This window comes from Lethenteron reissneri, chromosome 5, assembly GCF_015708825.2.
Source record: "Lethenteron reissneri isolate LAM-NWPU_2019-01 chromosome 5, ASM1570882v1, whole genome shotgun sequence".
NCBI lineage: Eukaryota > Metazoa > Chordata > Hyperoartia > Petromyzontiformes > Petromyzontidae > Lethenteron > Lethenteron reissneri.
The window spans coordinates 8,839,071-8,858,893 of NC_083783.1; the positions used below are offsets into that span (position 1 = coordinate 8,839,071).

General features: G+C 46.3%; 1 protein-coding gene across 2 annotated transcripts; it reads right to left on the bottom strand.

The window, feature by feature from the left end:
• Positions 1–1,994: 1,994 nt before the first annotated feature.
• LOC133352350 (F-box only protein 30-like) lies at positions 1,995–19,473 on the bottom strand. 2 transcript variants are annotated; one of them, XM_061567955.1, is made up of 11 exons: positions 19,188–19,473; positions 16,495–16,573; positions 12,817–13,080; positions 12,133–12,339; positions 11,464–11,928; positions 11,083–11,202; positions 10,302–10,519; positions 8,555–8,699; positions 6,462–6,692; positions 5,748–6,047; positions 1,995–5,493 (listed from the first exon to the last, which is right to left on the bottom strand). In XM_061567955.1, the coding sequence occupies exons 2-11, from the start codon at positions 16,495–16,497 to the stop codon at positions 5,296–5,298; spliced, it is 2,151 nt and encodes a 716-aa protein (XP_061423939.1). In that variant the 5' UTR covers positions 16,498–16,573; positions 19,188–19,473; the 3' UTR covers positions 1,995–5,295. The 2 variants fall into 2 exon arrangements, with proteins under 2 accessions (XP_061423939.1, XP_061423932.1); XM_061567948.1 differs by having other exon boundaries at positions 8,555–8,702.
• Positions 19,474–19,823: the final 350 nt, after the last annotated feature.

Sequence of the window (19,823 nt, forward strand, 5' to 3'; positions counted from 1 at the left end):
TTGAAGCGTGAAACCACAACATTTACAATTCTGGCGAATTGACCGATGCTGGATGCAATTACCAGCGAAACGTCGTACTCAAATTGTAAATGTTGTGGTTTCACGCTTCAACACACCGGTGAGCTAAAGCAGTGAACTATTTGTCTTTTGTCAACATGACACTTTTTTACTGATTAGCCGTGTCGGGTGGTGGAGGGTTACGACACATTTATAAATAACGCGATCTAAACCCAAAAACGTTGATTATGAATGGGGAAATTACTCGTTGGGTGTTTCTGTGGTTAGAGCGCTCGGGCAAGGTTGCGAGTTAAAATCTTGGTAGATGGTGGATTGTGGGAATGCTCATCCTATCACCCTCTCCTCATTGTAGATAAAATGATTACCACTTTGAGAAAGTTAACAGCAGTCATCTTATGGAGAGACTGGCCCCCTCCCCGCGATGTGAATCTGGAATTGTCAATACCGGTTCAGAGCCACCAACAGAAATGGGCACAACTACCATACCTGTTGACCCCTTATCAGTGCCTCCTACCTCATTACAGACCAATTCAGACATTATTGGTCAACCCGTGCCCTCATAAATCTCAACGTTCATCCTACAAAGTTTCATCACAAGGGAGAAACACAGACACATTCTTTGTTGCCCGTATTAAAACGGCTGTATGCCATATGGACCTGAAAACTCAATTACCCTGTACCAGAATACGGGGTAAACCGTATGGGTTGACAGGTATGATAGTGTAGTGTATATTGTAGTGTATAATAGTGTATAGTAGTGTATAGTGTACTGTATAGTAGGGTATAGGAGTGTATAGTCGTGTGTACTGTATAGTGCATACCTGTCAACCCCTTATCAGTGCCTCCTACCTCATTACAGACCAATTCAGACCTTATTGGTCACCCTGTGCCCCTCATAAATCTCAACGTTCATCCTACAAAGTCTCATCACAAGGGAGAAACACAAATAGACAAAACAATGTCCTTGCCCGTATTGAAATGGCTGTACGCCATATGGACGTAAAAACGCAATTTCCCTGTACAAGAATACGTGTAAACTGTATGGGTTGATGGGTATGCACCACCCCCCCCCTTTTTTGCTCATCTGAACACTGTGAAATTCTTCTGGGTACAGCGACAATTGCGTACCAGCCTCCACATCGACACTGCCTACACACGAAACATACCTCGTGCAAGTTTTACAGAGCTGCAGTGTGTCCAATTGTTTTTGTTTCACGGGACCTAGGGGAAACGACCCGTGGCCGAGTGATATCAACCGACGTTGAACAACCCTCTTCCTTCCTCTGGAATCTACAGACAGCACAGTTATATCGCTATAGAATACAGTTGTCTTTATATAAAAAATCGGAACCTTAAGATGTCGACACCGACCGAATGAAAATACAAGTAATTTTTTCGGGTTTTTATAATAAAATTATATCCAAAGCAAGATTCTCCTTGTGGATCAGATTATTACACTGGTCAACACACTTTTTTCTGGCATAAGGTATTCCAACAGTATTGTAAGGTAATTTTGGGGTGCTAATTCCAAATCTGGCATCAGTTTTTGTCTATCACATCAGGTTTTTGAGATAGCAAATATTGCATTTTCAATAAAAACTGCAGAAGAAAAATATTAAATAAATGTGGATATCTACATAAAATTATATTATAAACACACTATCCTAAAAATACAGCACCATATTTTAACACTAAAGCAGTCACTGACTCGCAACAACTTGCAATCATAAGTGACAGAGTTAATTTCGGGTAAAATCAATGAAAATGGGGTATGCCGATAGCATAAAAATGATGTGATAGAGCAAATCTGAGATCAGATTTGGAATCAGCACCCTGAAATTAGTCTAAAACAGCTGCAAAAGTCCAGGCAAGAAAAAAAAGTTTTTTTTTGTTGACCAGTGTTATTCTGTCGTCTCTGTTTGTCTGCTTGAGTGTTATGCTCGTCGCTCCATGGCAAAGCAATCATTCTGCTGTTGGGATACACTGGTGAGTGAAAAGATCTTTTAGATATGGCCTGTAAAAATCAGATTTTATTTAAAAGTAGCGTCTTAAAAGAGTAAGAATACCTGTAAAAAAAAATGAAACTCTTTTAATTGTCACATGCAGGACACTTTATTGTGAAACGATGGTAATGAACAGCATTCTGCAGCCAACGTCTCATGGGCTCCGAGCTTGGGGAAGCATTCCGCTTTTTGCCGCGGCGACGCAGTAAACACCATAAGTGAAAAGCGAACAAAAAGTGAAAAGGCCAAACTTGGCCATGGCAGGGTGGGAGTCTGGGGCTGGAGCACACAAGCCTTGACCCTAGCTCAGCCAATCAGTCCCGGGCACAAGCCCTACCCCAACGACCACCTGCCCTTTTTTTCATTTTGGTAATTCTTTTCACTTGTGGTGTTTACAACTCCCTTCAAATTCCCCTCTCAAAGGCTGTGGTTCACAGTGCCCTGCAATTGAAAAACACTCCACCTTAAATGTGCCCGCCTGCATTAATCGGGCACTGCAAACACCTCTGCGTTGACAATAAACGAATTCTAACACACTCTATACAACGATGAGAAACTCGTTGGACAAAAAAGTGAGTGCAGGCTGGATACGAGCAAAAGATCATTTTTAAACACCCAAATGCGTGATGGCGACCAAAGGATCAGTCCTCCAAATTAAGCCTTGCATGCCACATGACATCACCAAACTGCGTGTGTAATGCACACAGCCTCGCTCGAGACCACAAATTCAAGAGAACTGTGGCCATGATTGCAGAACAATGAGACAATCATATGCCGGGATCCTATGCTGTTAGAGGCATCACGTTTTGCATATATTATGATCTGTGTTGAACCAACTGCTGTGGAAAAAGGCACACCTGAACTGTGCAAACTGAGCTAGCAGACACCAAAGTTAGTGTAATGTCAGGGCAACCGGCTTCACAACTATCAGTGTGGCTCCACACATGAGAAGCAATGCTCGCCAAATCTCTTCCAGTGGTGGGCATTTATGTGTTGGGCATTGTGTTTTAAGATATTTGTCAACTGGGTCATGCCTACCTTTAAATGAAGCCACACCGGGAAATTATTTGGTGTAGGGTAATTTGATTGTTGAGGGTACAATGAGACCATCAGACGTGTGTCGGAAAAAGGTCGCCTGTTGTCCTACTCTTAGAGGACGGTGCATGCTTGGCTCCCCGATTACCCAGGAGGGAAACGAGACTACATTAGCACAGGCTTAACTGCAGAGACACCACGGCACGAATGCTGTCCATATGAACCACACGGAGTAGCGTCGCATGCTCCTCCGAGGCTGTAAACAATGTACAATGCAAACATTGCGGGATGTGTTTATAAACGTTATTCTTCGGGCTGTGATCGCAAAGGTGGTGAGACGAAAAAAGAACACACAACCTGACCGAGTGGGAAGCTCAATATGGCTCAATTCCTTTAGGGAACCCATAAACGGGGGAAACCTTGGCATTAAAAGGCAATTGAACTGAAGCATAATCTGCGATGTAGCCGATGACCAAATAACCGGAAGGGTGCCCCATCTTGTCAGATGGGTTAAGCCTGCATAGCGCTTGGGATGAGTGACCACTCTGGGCTGCTTTGGGGATACATGGTGGACATCAAAGGGCAGTGCAGCAAAATCAATTGTTGTACTGTACTATGCCCCCACCTCGACGCTCCCTACCTTCACCAATACACGCTGACTTGCGTATTCAGATAACGCCAACAACCCACAGGCGGTTATAGAGGCCTTCGTCCAGCAGTGGAATGACAAAACATGGCTGTGCATGTACAAAGTGAAGCTTAGGTAAGATTAGTCCTGGAAAGCGAAGTGGTCATGACCTTATTGAGCATCGGTTTTGCTCCGGTCTTGTTGACAGATCTCGATGGAGTTGGGCCTGGCTGAAGCGACAGAATAATGGATATGCGCACACATTTGTGGCAATCAGCAGTGCAGAAGAGTGATCCCCAGCATCATGTTAACGTCTATAAGTTGGCTTCTATAGGAAGCTGAGAATTGACATTTACAACAAAAATCTATTGCTTAGTTCAAGGAAGGCAATACAATACAGGCACCCGTTAGGTATGCAGAGAGGTCTGAAAATTGTTAAACGTGACCACTAGCGACGGTGTAGGTTAAACAAAGTGCGTGCCAACTTTGGAATATTAATGGTAACACTCGACGTGAATGCACAAGAAGCTGGGTTTCAAGTGGGTCGTGTAGTCACACGCACTTACTCGCTTCAGCGCGCATCAGCGTTACGTGAGCATCGTGGGTCAGAGAATGTTTGGCGAGACCACAGCCCAGCTGTCGAAATGGTCACAACAGCTTGGCACACTGTGAACCACGCGGCTTAACTTATTACAATATATCTCCTATTTTTGAATTTTATAGTTACAGAAATAATAAAAGTATTTGAGCAAATTCCATTATGCTGTAAGCTATGGTGTTGCGACAAATACCATAATTGCAAAAGGGATGTGCACTTCGTTACTCCGACACTTTAAGTGCTGTGCTTAGCTTAATTCAAATGTGACCTTAAGAGTCTAAAAATAACCATTCACTTGCCGGACTGGCTTGTCACACTTATATTTTTTAGAGCATACGCTTTTCAAGAGGTTTCCGCTTGGGATTTTTGCCAACTCATATTAATTATGAGCACGTATGCATTATTGTAGAAAACTAGTGCCCGGAGAAAGTCCAAAAAGCATGAGAAAATAAATCCCAAAACTCCAGCGGCAACTCGGAAACCTCCTAACCACACCACCTCATAGACCTCGTATCCACTGTACCATCAACCCACGCCAGAGCCGTGCTGAACCAGCCCAACTCAGGAGGTGCCAAGGTTGTTTTTCCCACTGCTGACATCACATGCCATGAACGTGTCATGAGCCCTGACCCTGGTGCCTCTACATGGCTTTGAGTCACATTTTAGGTGTCTTCTGAGGCAGGCGTATCAAGGTTTGGTTGCGGCTCGGCATGGCAGAGAGCAAATGGAAAACCACCCGTACTCTGAGGGCCCCACGCTGGCTTAGCTCGAATGTGGGAGTGAAAAAGGGGCATTACAGACACCTCCGTTGCTCTGCAGGTGGTTGTCTTGTGCACCTGACAGCCCAATCTCTACACGATCCACCAATCCCATATTCAGGCTGCTGGTGCAGCAGGCGCCCACCGTGGCCGTCAGACGCCGACACGGCGAGACGGGGGGTGCTTTCGCCCGCAGCGGCCGTGCTCCCCCACCGCGTCCCGCATCTCGGCTCTGCTCGTGCGTACGCCGCGGCGTCACACGGTGGGGCGCAGGCTCCTGCGCAGGGCTCGGCGCGCGTGCTCGCGGGGCCCGCCCATGCAGGGCAGCGGCACGGCGTCGGTGCGAACCTCCACGGTGTAGCAGGGGCAGTGGCGCAGGTGCTCCGACATGCTGGGCGTGTCGGCGAACGCCCAGTGCCGCACAGGCTCGAACGCCGTGCTGAAACTCCACGCCTGCACGCCGGACCGATAACAACAATGATGGCAATGGATATAAAGATAACTTTGTGAGAGAAAGGTCGCTGCTGAAAGATTATCTTTGTGATCATGGCAATGGTGGAGATAACGGTGAAGATGTTACCGATAATAACGATGGATGGTGGAGACGATGATAGTGGTGGTGGAGATGACAGCAACGGATAAAGCCTGTGATGTTACTGATCAAAGGCGACTAATGATGATGACGACGATTACGGTGAGCAGCTTGCCTTGGCTTTCGTGCTCCAGAAGGCCCGACCGTCGGGCCCCCGTGTTCGCTCCCACACAAGCGCCACCATGCCGCGCTCGTGCAGCAGGCTGGAGCACACGTCGCGCATCGTGCGCGACACCAGCGCCAGCTGGCAAAGGCTGAACCCATCGAGCATAGCGGCCACGCGGCGCACGATCTCGAAGGGCAGCGCGCTCAATTGGTCAGCGCTGCCGTTCGCATCACCTGACGGTGATGGCGACGGCTGGCTCATGCTCACGCCCAGAGCTCCCATCTCCGCGCTGTGCACCAACCGGTAGCCCTGCATAACACAACAGCTTTTACAACGCAGACTACACTAACCTGGCTCTGGCCGCTGCAATGACAGGACACTGAAATACATTGTCATCGACTTTTACAGGTCTTTTGTCAATCCACGACTGGATGACGCCACAATCAGGAAACGAATGCCTCGACCCCCAGCCCTGACACTAATTAAAGCAAGAAACAGGGTCTGGGCTCAGACCATCAACTCACGACACTTTAGAACACAGTTCATTCACAAGCAGCCAAAACCTAGCTACAAACCCAGAAGCTCAGAGGTGGAGCCGTCCCTTAATAGACTGGCGCGTGCCATCTCTGCCATCCCTTTGCCCAAAGAACCGCCACGATTACTCAAGGCACCGGTCAAAGGGAGACCCAAGCGGCAGGCAATCCACAACCGGTGAAGTGGCACCTGTGCAACGGGGCACAGCCGGCGCTGCGAGTGCGAACAGCCGTAGTGCGCGAGCGGGCAGCGCTGCTCCAGCCAGCCGTTGAGCGCCGAGTGTACGTCGCCGTGTGAGTTGCGAAAGTGCCACGAGAACTCGTCACGACGGAAGCTCTGGCCGCAGACGAAGGTGAACACGGAGCGCTGCTTCGTGTGGTACATGGTGACGCAGTCTTGCACCAGGTCCAACGCCAGAACCTAGTGGTGGCAGACATGCAATGGACAGAGACAACACAAAGAAATGTTTAGCCATGGTTGGGACAGGGAGAGACAAACTGTTTAACGGTGGAGTACACGAACCAACTAAATATGAGCCCGACCCCCAACGAGCCAATTGCGCAAGATCGCCCTATACCTTGTGACCCAAACCACAACCTGCTCTCCTCTTAAATTTGTGTTGTTTTTTTCACTTCTAATATTTACCAGATTCCCTCCCCAAGCTGTTTCAGAGTGCCCTTTCCACCGCCAATGTTTCCACCTACGTTTTGAGCCTCTGCTCACTCCTCTGTGTTAGCAATCAACAGATTCTTACACTTTCTGTAAAATCAGGAGACACTAAATCGGATTTCAAAAAAGGTGAGCGCAGGTTGACAACAAATAGGAGTTATTACATACGTGAAAGGTGATTTAGAAACAGAAAAAAAAGGTGCGATTGTAAACATACAATTGGTCCCCCCATGAAGCTTTACACGTCACGTGACATCACCACAAGGTGCGTACAATGCCGATAGCCCTGTATTATACCACCAACTCATGAGGGTCAAAATCGAGGCCAAAATATTTTAGCAGCAGCGAAAGATAACTGTATAGCCATTCCTTTCTTGTGCGGAATCATGGGTTTAGTTTAGCCACCAATGACTACCGTTGCCTTTTCTTTCCGATGAGTTTCTGCCTCTTCTTTTCCGATGCGTTTCTCATTAACAAAAAGTTTTAGAATCTATATATATAAAATCGCAAATCTGTCTGTCTGTCTGTGTGTCGCCGGACCATACGCAGTTTCATTGGACGAAATGTGAGGGATTTGCGAGACACGATTGGTCCGGCGGTTGCCCCTGGCAACGGGTAGCGACGCATTCGCTGCGGGATGGACGCCATTTTTAATTCCCGTTAAAAATATGCGCACGCATTCACATGCGACTCTGACGTAAATTCATCAAAGTTTCACGTCCTCTTCACTCCCCCCCCCACCCCAATGTGTGCAATTACTATTATAGGGTCGGTAGATAATAAAATTATAGCGATTAGACAGTATTATTGTAGCGCGGGGGGGGGGGGGTAACGGCCCCGGTACCCAGCCTCAGCCGGGTGGGCAATTTAGGCGAGGCCGCAGGCTCTGCACGGTACTAGGCCTCGACACCCCACCACACTATAGGCCGTACATCTTACTGCACAGCGGCCGAGGAGATCGTGGCTGGGGGGGGGGGGACAGGGGTAGCAGCCCATCTGTGTATATATGTAAGGTTATTAAGAAATATATTTTTCACCCGGGCAACGCCGGGTACTTATGCTAGTGTATATATATACCCCTGGCGAAATTTCCATCAAAACTGGAATGGCGAAAAGGTCATGTGTTCAGGAAAAGGCAAAGTCTCTGTTGTCTAGCCAGTAATGATGTTTACACACCGAACCAGGTTCTCATATTTAAGGGATGACTGGCCACTGCTTCCCACACATGTAAACACTCACATGTAAACATTTAGTCACCTTGTGGGCCTTTGTATATAAATTTTTAAAAAGGCAGCCAACTAGGTCAGTTTTGAAAATTCGCCCCACCAATTTCGAACGCTTAATAGGGATGCATTAGTTTAGCAACAAGGGATAACACAATGTGAAATGGTTAAGTTGATGATGATAATGAGAATGACAGCCCTAACAGTGGTGACGTTGATAACAACGAAGACGATCATGTGGCTTCTGCATATGATTACAGTCCTTTTGATGATGCTCACAATGACACTTGGCTCCAAACACATATAAGTGTGCATTTGTTGTCTTTGAGCTGTTATCAAATTTCTCACACACCCCTCCCCCCCTCCCCTTGCGATGCAGCTTCCACACACCTGTGGCAGTGGTGATACAGCGAGCTCCTCCTTCCGGAGAAATCCCGTGTCAGAGGCAAGGTTCGCAAGGAAGTCCTTGGAGGCCAGGAGCGTGGGGAAGACGAAAGTCTGCGTGCCCACATCGACGTGGTATCCATCTCCAGTGCTGCTGATGAGGCAAGCAGAACTAAAGCCGTCAATGAAAAATCTAAACGACACCTCCGGCAAGCGGGGGTAAAGCTCGAGGTTGTCGGCTAGGTGCCGTACGCACACGAGTACCCACCCGTTCTGCCCGGGTGTGTAGGCCGAGGCAGCCTTGCACTGCCCCAATGTTCCTTTGTCCCATCCCGATGTGCATTGCCCAGCATTGCATTGTCTACCCAGACCTAAGTATGGAGTTCCTAGCCCTATACCCTGTAGTGTAGTGGTTCTCAACCGTGGGTACGTGATTGATAAATGTGTAATGATATCATGCATGAAAGTCATCGGTGAATAATCATGTATGAATCTGCCAATTGAAAATAATTATGGTAAAAAATACATATTGTAACCTAGAAAGATATAAAAGACCTTTCTAAACTCACTGATTGTAAACAATGTGGTTTCCAAGAGCAACCAGCGAGCACGAACTAATGACGTCACGCATGCAGAGCGCCCGTTGAATTTTTTTAACTCGCTTGCAATTACGAGCTCGTTAGGATGGTACCTGACAAAATGGACAATTGGTTAAAATACTGATGTTCTTTATTCATATAATTGTTTCTCAGACCCATGTTGGGTCAAGCAAGGGGGGGTACTTCGGTTGAAACAAAATTTAACAGGGGGTACGGTAGCCAAAAAAAGCCTGAGAACCACTGCTGTAGTGCATTGGTCTGTCCTCACTTTGAATTGGCACGCCATTACCATGGCCCTGTATACATTCCTACTGCACGTACCTAATCCCACCCTTAGTATCTATGGCTACCGTAGGCCCTTTATGTTCCCTGTCATATGTATCCTTACACCTAATGTCTTTCCATATCACCTACCCGATAATGAATATGCCCTGCCATGTATATCCTCCTCTAACCATAATGTAGTGGCTATCCGTTTCGTAATACTTTGCCCTGCCCTTGTAGTATTTACCCCTCACCCTGTTTTATACCGCTACGCCACAGTGTCTACCCCAATACTAATCTATGGCGGAGCCAACATTTTCAGGTAGGGGGGGGGGGGCAACCCCTCCAGCAATGAAAAATGATAGGAGTTGGTAGTAAGTAAGGACTTGTGCCTTGCTTTTTATTCGACACGTGTGCGGCGATGGCGCAGCCATCGATCGAGGGTCGAATTCGAACCGCGTTGTGTGATCGGCATCACGCTCGCAAAAGGTGAATGCCTTCGGGGAAGTCGTGTACTGTTTACGCAACTGCGCATAATTATGAGTCACTTATAACTGCTTTGCCGTTACTTATTGCCAATTATGGACTCAGACTATTGTCCTATCATCCCAGAGTCCCTGGCACGTAATAATATGCTACACAGTGGCAGTGGGGGTCGCAAAATTCCGATTTATTACTAATAAACCCCAATGATCCGATCGAAATTATGGATTTCGATCGGATCATTGCGGGGACACGTGCCACCCCACCCCCCCCCCTACTGGCTCCGCCAGTGGTGTTAATGTTAACCCACAGTGCAACTGGCCTGCCAGATGTTGTCAATGCCTACACCCCGTGCTCCACCCTGCCCTCTAACTCATCACTGTGCAATGCCCCCCCCGCTTTCACACCGCATGTCGGAGATGCCTGTGCCTGGCCGCGCCTCCCCCTCCAGGCAATACATGAAGGCAGCCGTGAGCACGTCCATGCGGCCCAGGCTCGAGTGCTCCCCCTCCTCGTCCACGCCCGAGTCCAGGTCGCTTGTATCCACGGCTCGGTCCTCACGGCTGCGCCGGAACTGCATGGCATCGCTCAAGCGCGACTTGTAGCCCCGGAACGACGTCGGCACCTGGGGGCGGAGTACGGGGTCGTCACGGTCAGGTTCAGAGTTATTTGGCTGCTATACATTTCCACATGCCAAGTCACTTCGTTGAGCTATCATTTGTGGCCAGGTGGCTTCTAAAAAAGAGCTCAGTGGGCCTTACCTGGTCAAATAAAAAAAATGTTTTAGTTTTAGGTGGGCATGTGTGAAAAAGAGCTTCCTAGCTTCATCGGATTTCTCCGGGATAAATAAAGATTCTGCTTCGGAGGTGTCAACAGCACTGTCCAAGGGCATGAAAAAGTGAAAAGCAAATGAAAAATTTGAAAGAGGCCCGACTGCAGTACTGGAGGTCGTGTTGGGATAGGATTAGAGTCAGCGGCAGGACTAGTACTCATGGCCGGTGGTCGGCATGGGCCCTGGTGCAAGGAATGAAATGTGTCCCCCCCCCCCTCCCAAGTTCGCCCCCTCTCTTTGTAGCCTGGCACCTGGGCCACTCCGGCCCATAGGCCCCAGGTACAGCCGCACGGCCCGTACATTAGATAGTTACGCCACTGCCAGTCACATGCATCGTCAACATCGGAGGAACATACCTTGAAAGTGCTGACAGTGGTGATCGCCTGCGGCTCCAGGCAGCCGTAGACGAAGTCTTGTTCGCGTGGCGTGCACGCCGCTCGTTGTCCAAAGTGGATGAGCATGCTGCCCTGCTGGCTCTGGCAGAGAGAGGATGGAAAATTTGCTGTCGGTATGGACCCACCTCGTCGCTCCCGCTCCAAAGTGTTCACACAAGATCAAACGTTGCACAACGGCAGAAAATGCCGCGTAGCTTGCGTGCTGCACTAAAAAAACAACGCGCACTGCACCACCAAACGCTGCGCACTTTTCAAGCTGTACTAGCACACACTAAATAATGTCCACATGCAATATCAAGCGCTGCACACTGCGCTGGCGATACGCCACCTCTCCGCACCCACCTGGCACGAAGTTGAGTCCGTGCCGTCGGAGCCTCCCGCTAGCGGGAGCGACGCGGCGGCACCGCCGTCTGGCCCCGTCACGCCGTTGTGCGGAGGGGGCAGCACCGGCCCGTCCTCCGCGGGGCCCCCCATGGTGCTGCCCGAACCCGCCACGGAAGCCTCCGCCTTGGCGGTGGCACGCTGCTGCGACCGTTCCTTGCTGAACAGGGCAGCGTCAAATGTGTCCACGATGGCTCTCACGACCTCGTCCGTGTCACCAGTGTCCTCTGTGTCCCGGGACGCAGGACAGCCACGGCCTCCCGTCGCATGGTCCGTGCCATTGTTGAGAAGGTCAAGTGCGGCCTCCAGGCACTTGGTGGTCTCCATGGTGGCTCTGTACAAGTCCTGGAGGTCCTTCTCGAGATGACCCTTACTTCCAGCCGGAGGAGTAGGACACGCAGCATCAGCGGTGGGGCAAGGCATTATCTGTGATGGCAGAAATCATCATCATCACCATCATACTTTTTTAGTGTCATCGTAATAATTTCCAAAGTAATTTGCAGTGTTAATATCATTATGATCATTATTACCATCATTAACATAATCACCATCGTTACCACAACCGTGATCATTTTTATCATCATCACCTTACCACCTCGATAACGATCATCATCATCACTCAGAACTCACTGGTGACTCTGGCATGAGCTCTGGGAAGAGCCGCGCACCCTGAAGAGTCTGCAACAGCAGCCTCTGGTCGCGCTGAGCCACGGCGAGGTCCAGCTGCTTGTCAGGGTCTCCGTGGCGACACAGCTGCTCAAACAGCTTGCGGTCCGTGTAGCTGATGGGCCAGCGGTTCCATTCCATGCTGCAGCATACCACGCTGGCAGGGCATGTCTGTGACATAGGGAGTAGCAGTGGGTCAGGGACAATTATACTTCCATTTAAATCAATACAACCATGAAGGATGGGTAAGAGTGAGTGAGGGAGTAAGTGAGTGAAAGTGTGAGTAAAAGGGTGAGTGAATGGCTGAGTGAGCAAGCGTATGAGCAATAGAGTAAACAAGCGAGCATGTGAGTGAGAGAGATTGTGATTGCACGACAGGAAAGTAAAGGAATAAGTTAGCACGGTTGGCTATTTCCAGTGCAAAAGTAGTTCAACATACATACAATGATAGAGCCAGCGAGTTGGTGAGTGAGTGAAAGGGTGACGGAGAAAACGAATTTGAGAGTGTGTGAGCGAGCGAGTGATTTAGTGAGTTAGAGAGACTGTGTATGAGTGAGTGGGCGACTAGTGAGTGAGCAAGTGAACACGGTAGCGGCCGAGCAAGTGAACGAACGAGCAACCCAGCACACACGAGCGAGCCACGCCCACCTGCAGGTGCTGACCCAGCCTGCACCGCTGCATGGAGAAGGGGCAACCGAAGTCGCGGTTGATGCAGGGCACGCGCTCCAGCGGGCACAGCAGCGCGTGCTCGTCGCCCTTGCACGCGTGGTAGCGGGCGCCGCATGCGCACGGGCAGCCCACCTGCGCGCAGCACACGCGCGCCTCGGGCGTGGCGCGGCAGCGTGAGCTCACACAGCTCAGGCAGTGGGCATGGCCCGAGGGAGGCGGCGGAGAGGCCCCGCTGCGACGACGCTGCGCGAGACACCAGATGCGGGGGGGGGGGGGGGGGGACGCAGAGGAAAGATGGGGAAGTGTGAAGGGGATCATCATTTTCTTGGTTCTTTCGGTAAAGTCACGTAGAAGGGAAATAATAAAATAATAAAAATTCAACATAATAAAATAATTCTCACGACGTTTCGGCCACAATGCAGGCAGCAGGACGGCTGCTTGCGTTGTGGCCGAAACGTCGTGAGAATTGTATTTTATTATGTTTTATTCTTATTATTTTATTATTTCCCTTCTACGTGACTTTACCGAAAGAACCAAGAAGATGAATCCCTGCAGTCACGAAAGCTTTAAGTCGGGATCATCATTGTTATGTTATTTTGTTACTCTTTTGTCAATCCCACCATTTCATTTGCAAAATCTGTTATGTCTGTGCTGTGTGTAATATTTGGCTTGTTTTGTTCCGACCGATACATCTACAGCTTTGTCAATTCACTGCTTGATTAAGACCTCCCCATGCCATGTCAGTCATGGGAATTATTTAACTACACTTTGCAAACCTGGTGAGTGCAGGTTGGTAAAGGTTCGAGTGGGAACCCGGGACTGGTTGAGATTTCTACCGCCACTGATGTTAGCCATGGCCAAAGGTCACTGGGTTTATAGCTCACTCTTAACTAACCGCTGTGTCACTGCTGTCCCCTATCACTGATCTTATTATTTTTAATTGTCTTCACCATCGTCATCACCGTAGTCAACATCATCGTCAACATCATGTATGCTTTTATAATTACATACATCTCCAGTGCATCTCCATCAACATCACTACCGCCTACAACAGAAAATATCCTTTGACACTCCAGTATGTGTGCGACCTTACCGAAAGCTATATAATACAAAAAATACATGTGCATAAACCAGGTGAGAACCCAGTAAGTGAACACATCTCTATGGCAAGTAAAACCTGGGGGGAAAATGCAGAAAGAAAGACAAGTTAACTAAGTAAAAAATGTGCAAACAAATGGAAGTATAAAAAACCACGCTTGTTGAGTGTTAGCACTGCGTGGCTTTATGGAACGATGGCGTGAGTATGGCCCTGTTTATCCACTTTCACTGCCTTGGTACTGATTCTTAACACAAGCTCAATGGCTTGGCAACCATAATCTCTCCTCCCCCCACCACTCAACTTCCACAGCGTAACCCACACTCAACACGACCATAAAAGGTTTCCAGATGAGCAGCCGCACGAGAACCGGGAGTAAAGGATGAGGGCGGCAGCATCTTAGCAAAAGGGGGAAAAATTACTTAAAGAGTCGTGTCTGTCTGAAATACTGTTCAGCATCTCAAAGTTCCTGCTCCTCTTCATTCACTTCAATATCAACGCAGTCGATAAGCAACCTTTCTGGGGTTTGCATTGGAAAAAGGCCAGCACAGAATTACCGGGCTGCTCATAATTGCGCAGTGCCAAGCTACGGTCTTCAAAAAGTGGGTGCCTTGCCAGTGTGTATACAGCAACAATGTGCTTCAACATAAACAACGTCAACTTTGCACGCTGCTTGGGATTTATACGCTAACATCCGTTGGCACTTAAAAAAGAACTACTCGTTCCATACTCACTGTTTAAACGTACAATTTCTGTGGATGAAATATTTATAATGAGGAAAGCTATAATGATGGCTGGATGTTTACATGTACACAGACCGACGAGCGTAGGGTTCGTTGCACTTAGATAGAGAGACAAAGCGCAAGATGGAAAGATGTTTATGAAGGGATCCCACCATCCCCGATGCTTAAGGAGTTGGCATAGTTTTCACTCGAATGGTTTAAATCTTGAGCTAAATGTGACCTTTAGGTCTGTCTCTAAAGAAATACCACGCAACGAACCACCAGTGCTTTACTGCACCGCGAGAGCATTTAATAACACAATTAAACCCCCAGCAGCCCATTAATCGCAGCTGCGTCCAACATGGTTTATGGCTCGCACCTTAAGGGACATTCACAATGGCCATTTTTTTTAAAAAAAAGCTCTTTACACATTTTAAAATTGTGACTGGAATCTGTTTTATATGTATTGCAATAAAGTTGGAGGCTACAAACATTCAGCAGTTGTTTCCACTATAAAAGTTTCATTGCGTTTTTGTCAGATGTCCCTGGTTAGCCCGGGTGGCTTTTCGTGGTCAGTGCACTCACCGCTGAGCCAATTTGCACAGAGCTGACAGTTTATATCCTACCACAAACAAGACAGCGAAGAGGTGCTGGGTTTATTTCCGGCTTAACGCGTGAAATAATTTATTTAATTTCATTATAGAACCGGCTACTGGTACAAATATTGAAATGCATGCCCCACCTGAAGAAGATACTTCAGACTCATTGAGACTTTTCAAGATAAATAAATAACTATATTATATCAGTATAGCCAATATCTATTGCGTAAACGCTCACACTGCGGGCATAAACATGCGCACACTTGGGCGTTTTAATTCACAGATCGATTGTGATTGAGCAAAGTGAGGATATAGAGTACATCCAGAGTGAAGAGTAGACCAAGCAAGGGTTGACCTACAGCAAAGAGTGGGTCAAAATATTGAGGTGATGGTGCTGGTGCCTGTGATGAACACGATGGTAGTTGTGATGCCAATAACTTATGTGGGCAATGACGAAAGCAAGTTAAGAGCATATGCCATTCACACAAGTTGGCCTATTAGCATCAATCATGTCAAAACAATTCAACATGTGAAAGTTAAATTTCGATTTAAAGCTTTCGTGGCTGCAGGGATTCATCTTCTTGGTTCTTTCGGTAAAGTCACGTAGAAGGAAAATAATAAAATAATAAAAATAAAACATAATAAAATAATTCTCACGACGTTTCGGCCACAACGCAAGCCGAAACGTCATGAGAATTATTTTATTATGTTTTATTTTTATTATTTTATTATTTTCCTTCTACGTGACTTTACCGAAAGAACCAAGAAGATGTGAAAGTTAGCCACGGCTAAATTAAAAAAGTTTGTCATTACGTATATTACAATCTCGTCCAAACATCATCCAAATACAGGTATCCAAATAATTATTGCAAGAGATAGAACATCTGTAAGGGCCCAAACTTGGATATTTACGAGACTTTACAATATTTCAGTGGCCTATAAATGTCCTCTCACATTCATGAAGTAGTACACTTATTGTGGAATAAGCGTTTGTGTTCGGCACACCTTTACTTGACCTTTTATTTGCAGCAAATGTGAAACCAGATGTCTTGCCAATAGGTCAGCAAACATACCGTGAAATGTGAGTCAGCAATAGTTTTGCATTTCGTTACATAACATTACACTGAAAGACGTGTTATACTCATCACTTACACGAGTCATTAGCATGTCCAAATACAGATTGATTTGCATAGAAGCAAACATTACCTAACCATGAATGCAGAGCATGTCATTCACTCACCATGGTTGGGGTCCTTCCTCGAAGTTGCTGGCAATGAAATCACGTGGAACTCCAAATTACTCTCAGCATGGTACTGACCCTGCACAGTAAGGAAGACACGAAATGGGGCAGCGATTCAGTGTTGACTGCAAGGTGGCAAAGTGTCTGTGAAAACATCTATCCCCTTGTATGCAAGGGTATTCTCCAAGGACTCCCGTACCCTCCCATATGAAAACACTACTTTATAAGGAAACGTAAAAACATCCCAATGCAAGACTATCCTGAATCTCAATGTAGAACCGATGTAAAGAGACTTAAGTCATTCTGAATAAAAGACATCACTGTTGTTGTTTAATACAATTTCACAGACATCGTATTTTACACAAATGATATCCAGCATAAAACTTTTCAACTATCAATTACAATAAAAAAGTGTTGTGGATGTTAAAAAAACACTGTTAAATTTCACCTTTCAAAATATATTTAAAAAAACTCAAAACTAGATCGATCAGAAAAAGGAACAACTGCTGAAAATAGTTTACACAAATGACACCTAAGCACCAAAGGTGTGGAACTTCCATAAAATAAACTGCTAAACACCTGGATGCAATATGCAACTAAAAAAGATGCGAAGTTGCCCATCAATATAAATATGGAATTGATTCACAATTGTCTATGTTGACGATGTATTAAAAGGAAAACGTTGATGTCATTAAAGCAACAATTCAGGGTGACCTTACTGCACGAGTCTTTTCAGCAGATTGTTGTTGGATGAGGGAATGCAAAGGTCACATTATGTCAGCAAACTAAACAGGGTAATGTTAGTACATATGGTCACACAGTGATTTGCAAAGAATACAGCTTTGCAATAAAATCCTACCAATCCAGTACATCTTATAGCATGATGCTAACAATGCCCCCTGTCATATTGTTAAACGGTATTTCATAGTCACCTTGAAAATTCCTAAACAGGTGGTAGGGCATTACTCCTCCATTTAAATTATATTATGGGCAATTTCAAACACCACTATCATCACCATTACTATTACTGTCACGACCATAGCCACAGCCACCACCAACAACACCATCACTACTACTACTACACACCACAAAAAGCATCATCATAACCTCGATGGCCATGACCAACACAAACGTCACCACCACCACCATCAACTCTATCTTCACCACAAGATCAACGGCCAATTGTAATTATCTAACCTTGCTGCTGTAATAATCATAATTATTACAGCAGCAAGGTTAGATAGCAATTATAATTACTTTTACAGCAGCAATGCTAGTTGAAATTACACTGTGATTCCAATGAATTGCGAATGGCACAATTACAATTGTAATTTATCCAAGCTCTGTTCACCAACATCACCACTATTTCCACCCCCAATATCAGGAACAGTATGACCACCACTACCAACCACTACTACTGCTACGATATGCACCACCACGAGCACCTCAACCTTGATCACAGGCTTGGGGCTGACCTTGCCCTGGCACTAATCAACAGTCACAGGTTCCAGTCGCCAAAAATACAATGACGACACACGGTCAGACAGCTGCCCACCATCGTCCATGAGCTGTCCCTCACCACAGCCGTGGCACCACAACCTCAGACGATGGGGCATTGCGTTTGGTGGCTTTGACTGACATGATGGGCACCCAAACACAATCACGTGCGCACGACGTTAAGTTGGCTACTGCTATCAGTTTAGATGCACGAACATGTGTGCATATGATGTATGTATTTACGAGTGTAGAGTTCAGGGTGATGCATCTTGGCAATCACAACAGCCAGATGTGAGTTTGGCCAGCGACCTCCTGTCAGGGAGCCTTTGCCACTCCGAATGGCCCCAAAGCGAACCTAGTCTTGAACATTTGGCGATGAATGACGGCTGTTGTAAACTATGCATTATTCAGTGATAAAACGATGCAAAAGTGTGGAAACACGCTTTCCCTTCGCAATGAATTTTTTCTGGGGTTTTGAAGCTAATTAATCTGACAAACTAAACCTAATTGAAAGTTGTTTTTTGTATTATTTCCATACTGCACCATATACATTTATGTTAATAATACTTCAAAAGCTCCAGTTATAGTTAAATATCAGTGATTTCTCACTCAAACTAGTGTGGGCCACATCCATCTCGTGTTCATTGCCCTGACCAAGTGGAGAAAATGCCACATTACGATGGTAGGAAATGCCACACTTTACAGCCAACAGTAATGCAATAACATATACAGTTACAGTCTATCTCATACGGAATTGAGCATTTCATACTTTCAAAACTGTTAGAAATTTCCATCAACACATTTGAATGTTTTTAAATGGACCTTGTCGAAGTTTAAAGGGACATTGTTCAAGTGAGTCTTAAAAATAAACTCACCGGCTGTACTACCAACACTGCAGCTGTACACATAATACGTTAATAACAGTATTACAATGTGGCATTATATGTATTGCTATGTTTGATTCCTTACATGTTCTACTTTTGAACGTATAAGTCATTCAATGTTGTCCATAATTAATATATTAAGTTTATTCAACGTTTTCCTAGAATCGAACACATATATAAAGAATCAAAGACAGAAACACGTATCATGCATTATTAAATCAACTCTATCCGTGCATTTAAATTAAACACTTAAAAAAAAAACCTTTTCTAAAATTGACCGCGATTGCGGCCTAGGACACGGTGAAGCCTTACGTCTTTCCTAGCCACCGGATCCGGCCATGCTCGGGGGGCTGCAGCCGCGGCGCACAGGGGGTGTTCCGGTCGATAGTCGGCGTCGACTCAACGCCGCTCAACGACCACTAAAGTCTGTCGTGGCGTCGCAGACGAGCGGAATTAGCAACAATTGTAAGTAAAGATTTAAAATAAAGTATGTTGAAGCGCTGCCAAGTATAAGTAATAGTAACTGCATTAGCCCCGGCAGCGAGAGCCGGAGTGTTGACGTGACGTCACGGAGAGGGCGTGGCTAAGGAATATGAATATTAAGTGAGCGATGACGTAGAACGGCTGCGGTCGTGCAACGCATTGCATGACAGATTTCAAGTTCAAGTTCATGTATTAGGTATAGCCCTGTGAGCCATTCAGCTCTTGAATCGGGTGCAACCGCAACAAACAAAAAACTAAAACATGAACAAAAAACATCTTAAAGTGATTCATCTTCTTGGTTCTTTCGGTAAAGTCACGTAGAAGGGAAGTAATAAAATAATAAAAATAAAACATAATAAAACAATTGTTATGTTTTATTTTTATTATTTTATTACTTCCCTTCTACGTGACTTTACCGAAAGAACCAAGAAGATGAATCCCTGCAGTCACGAAAGCTTTAAATCG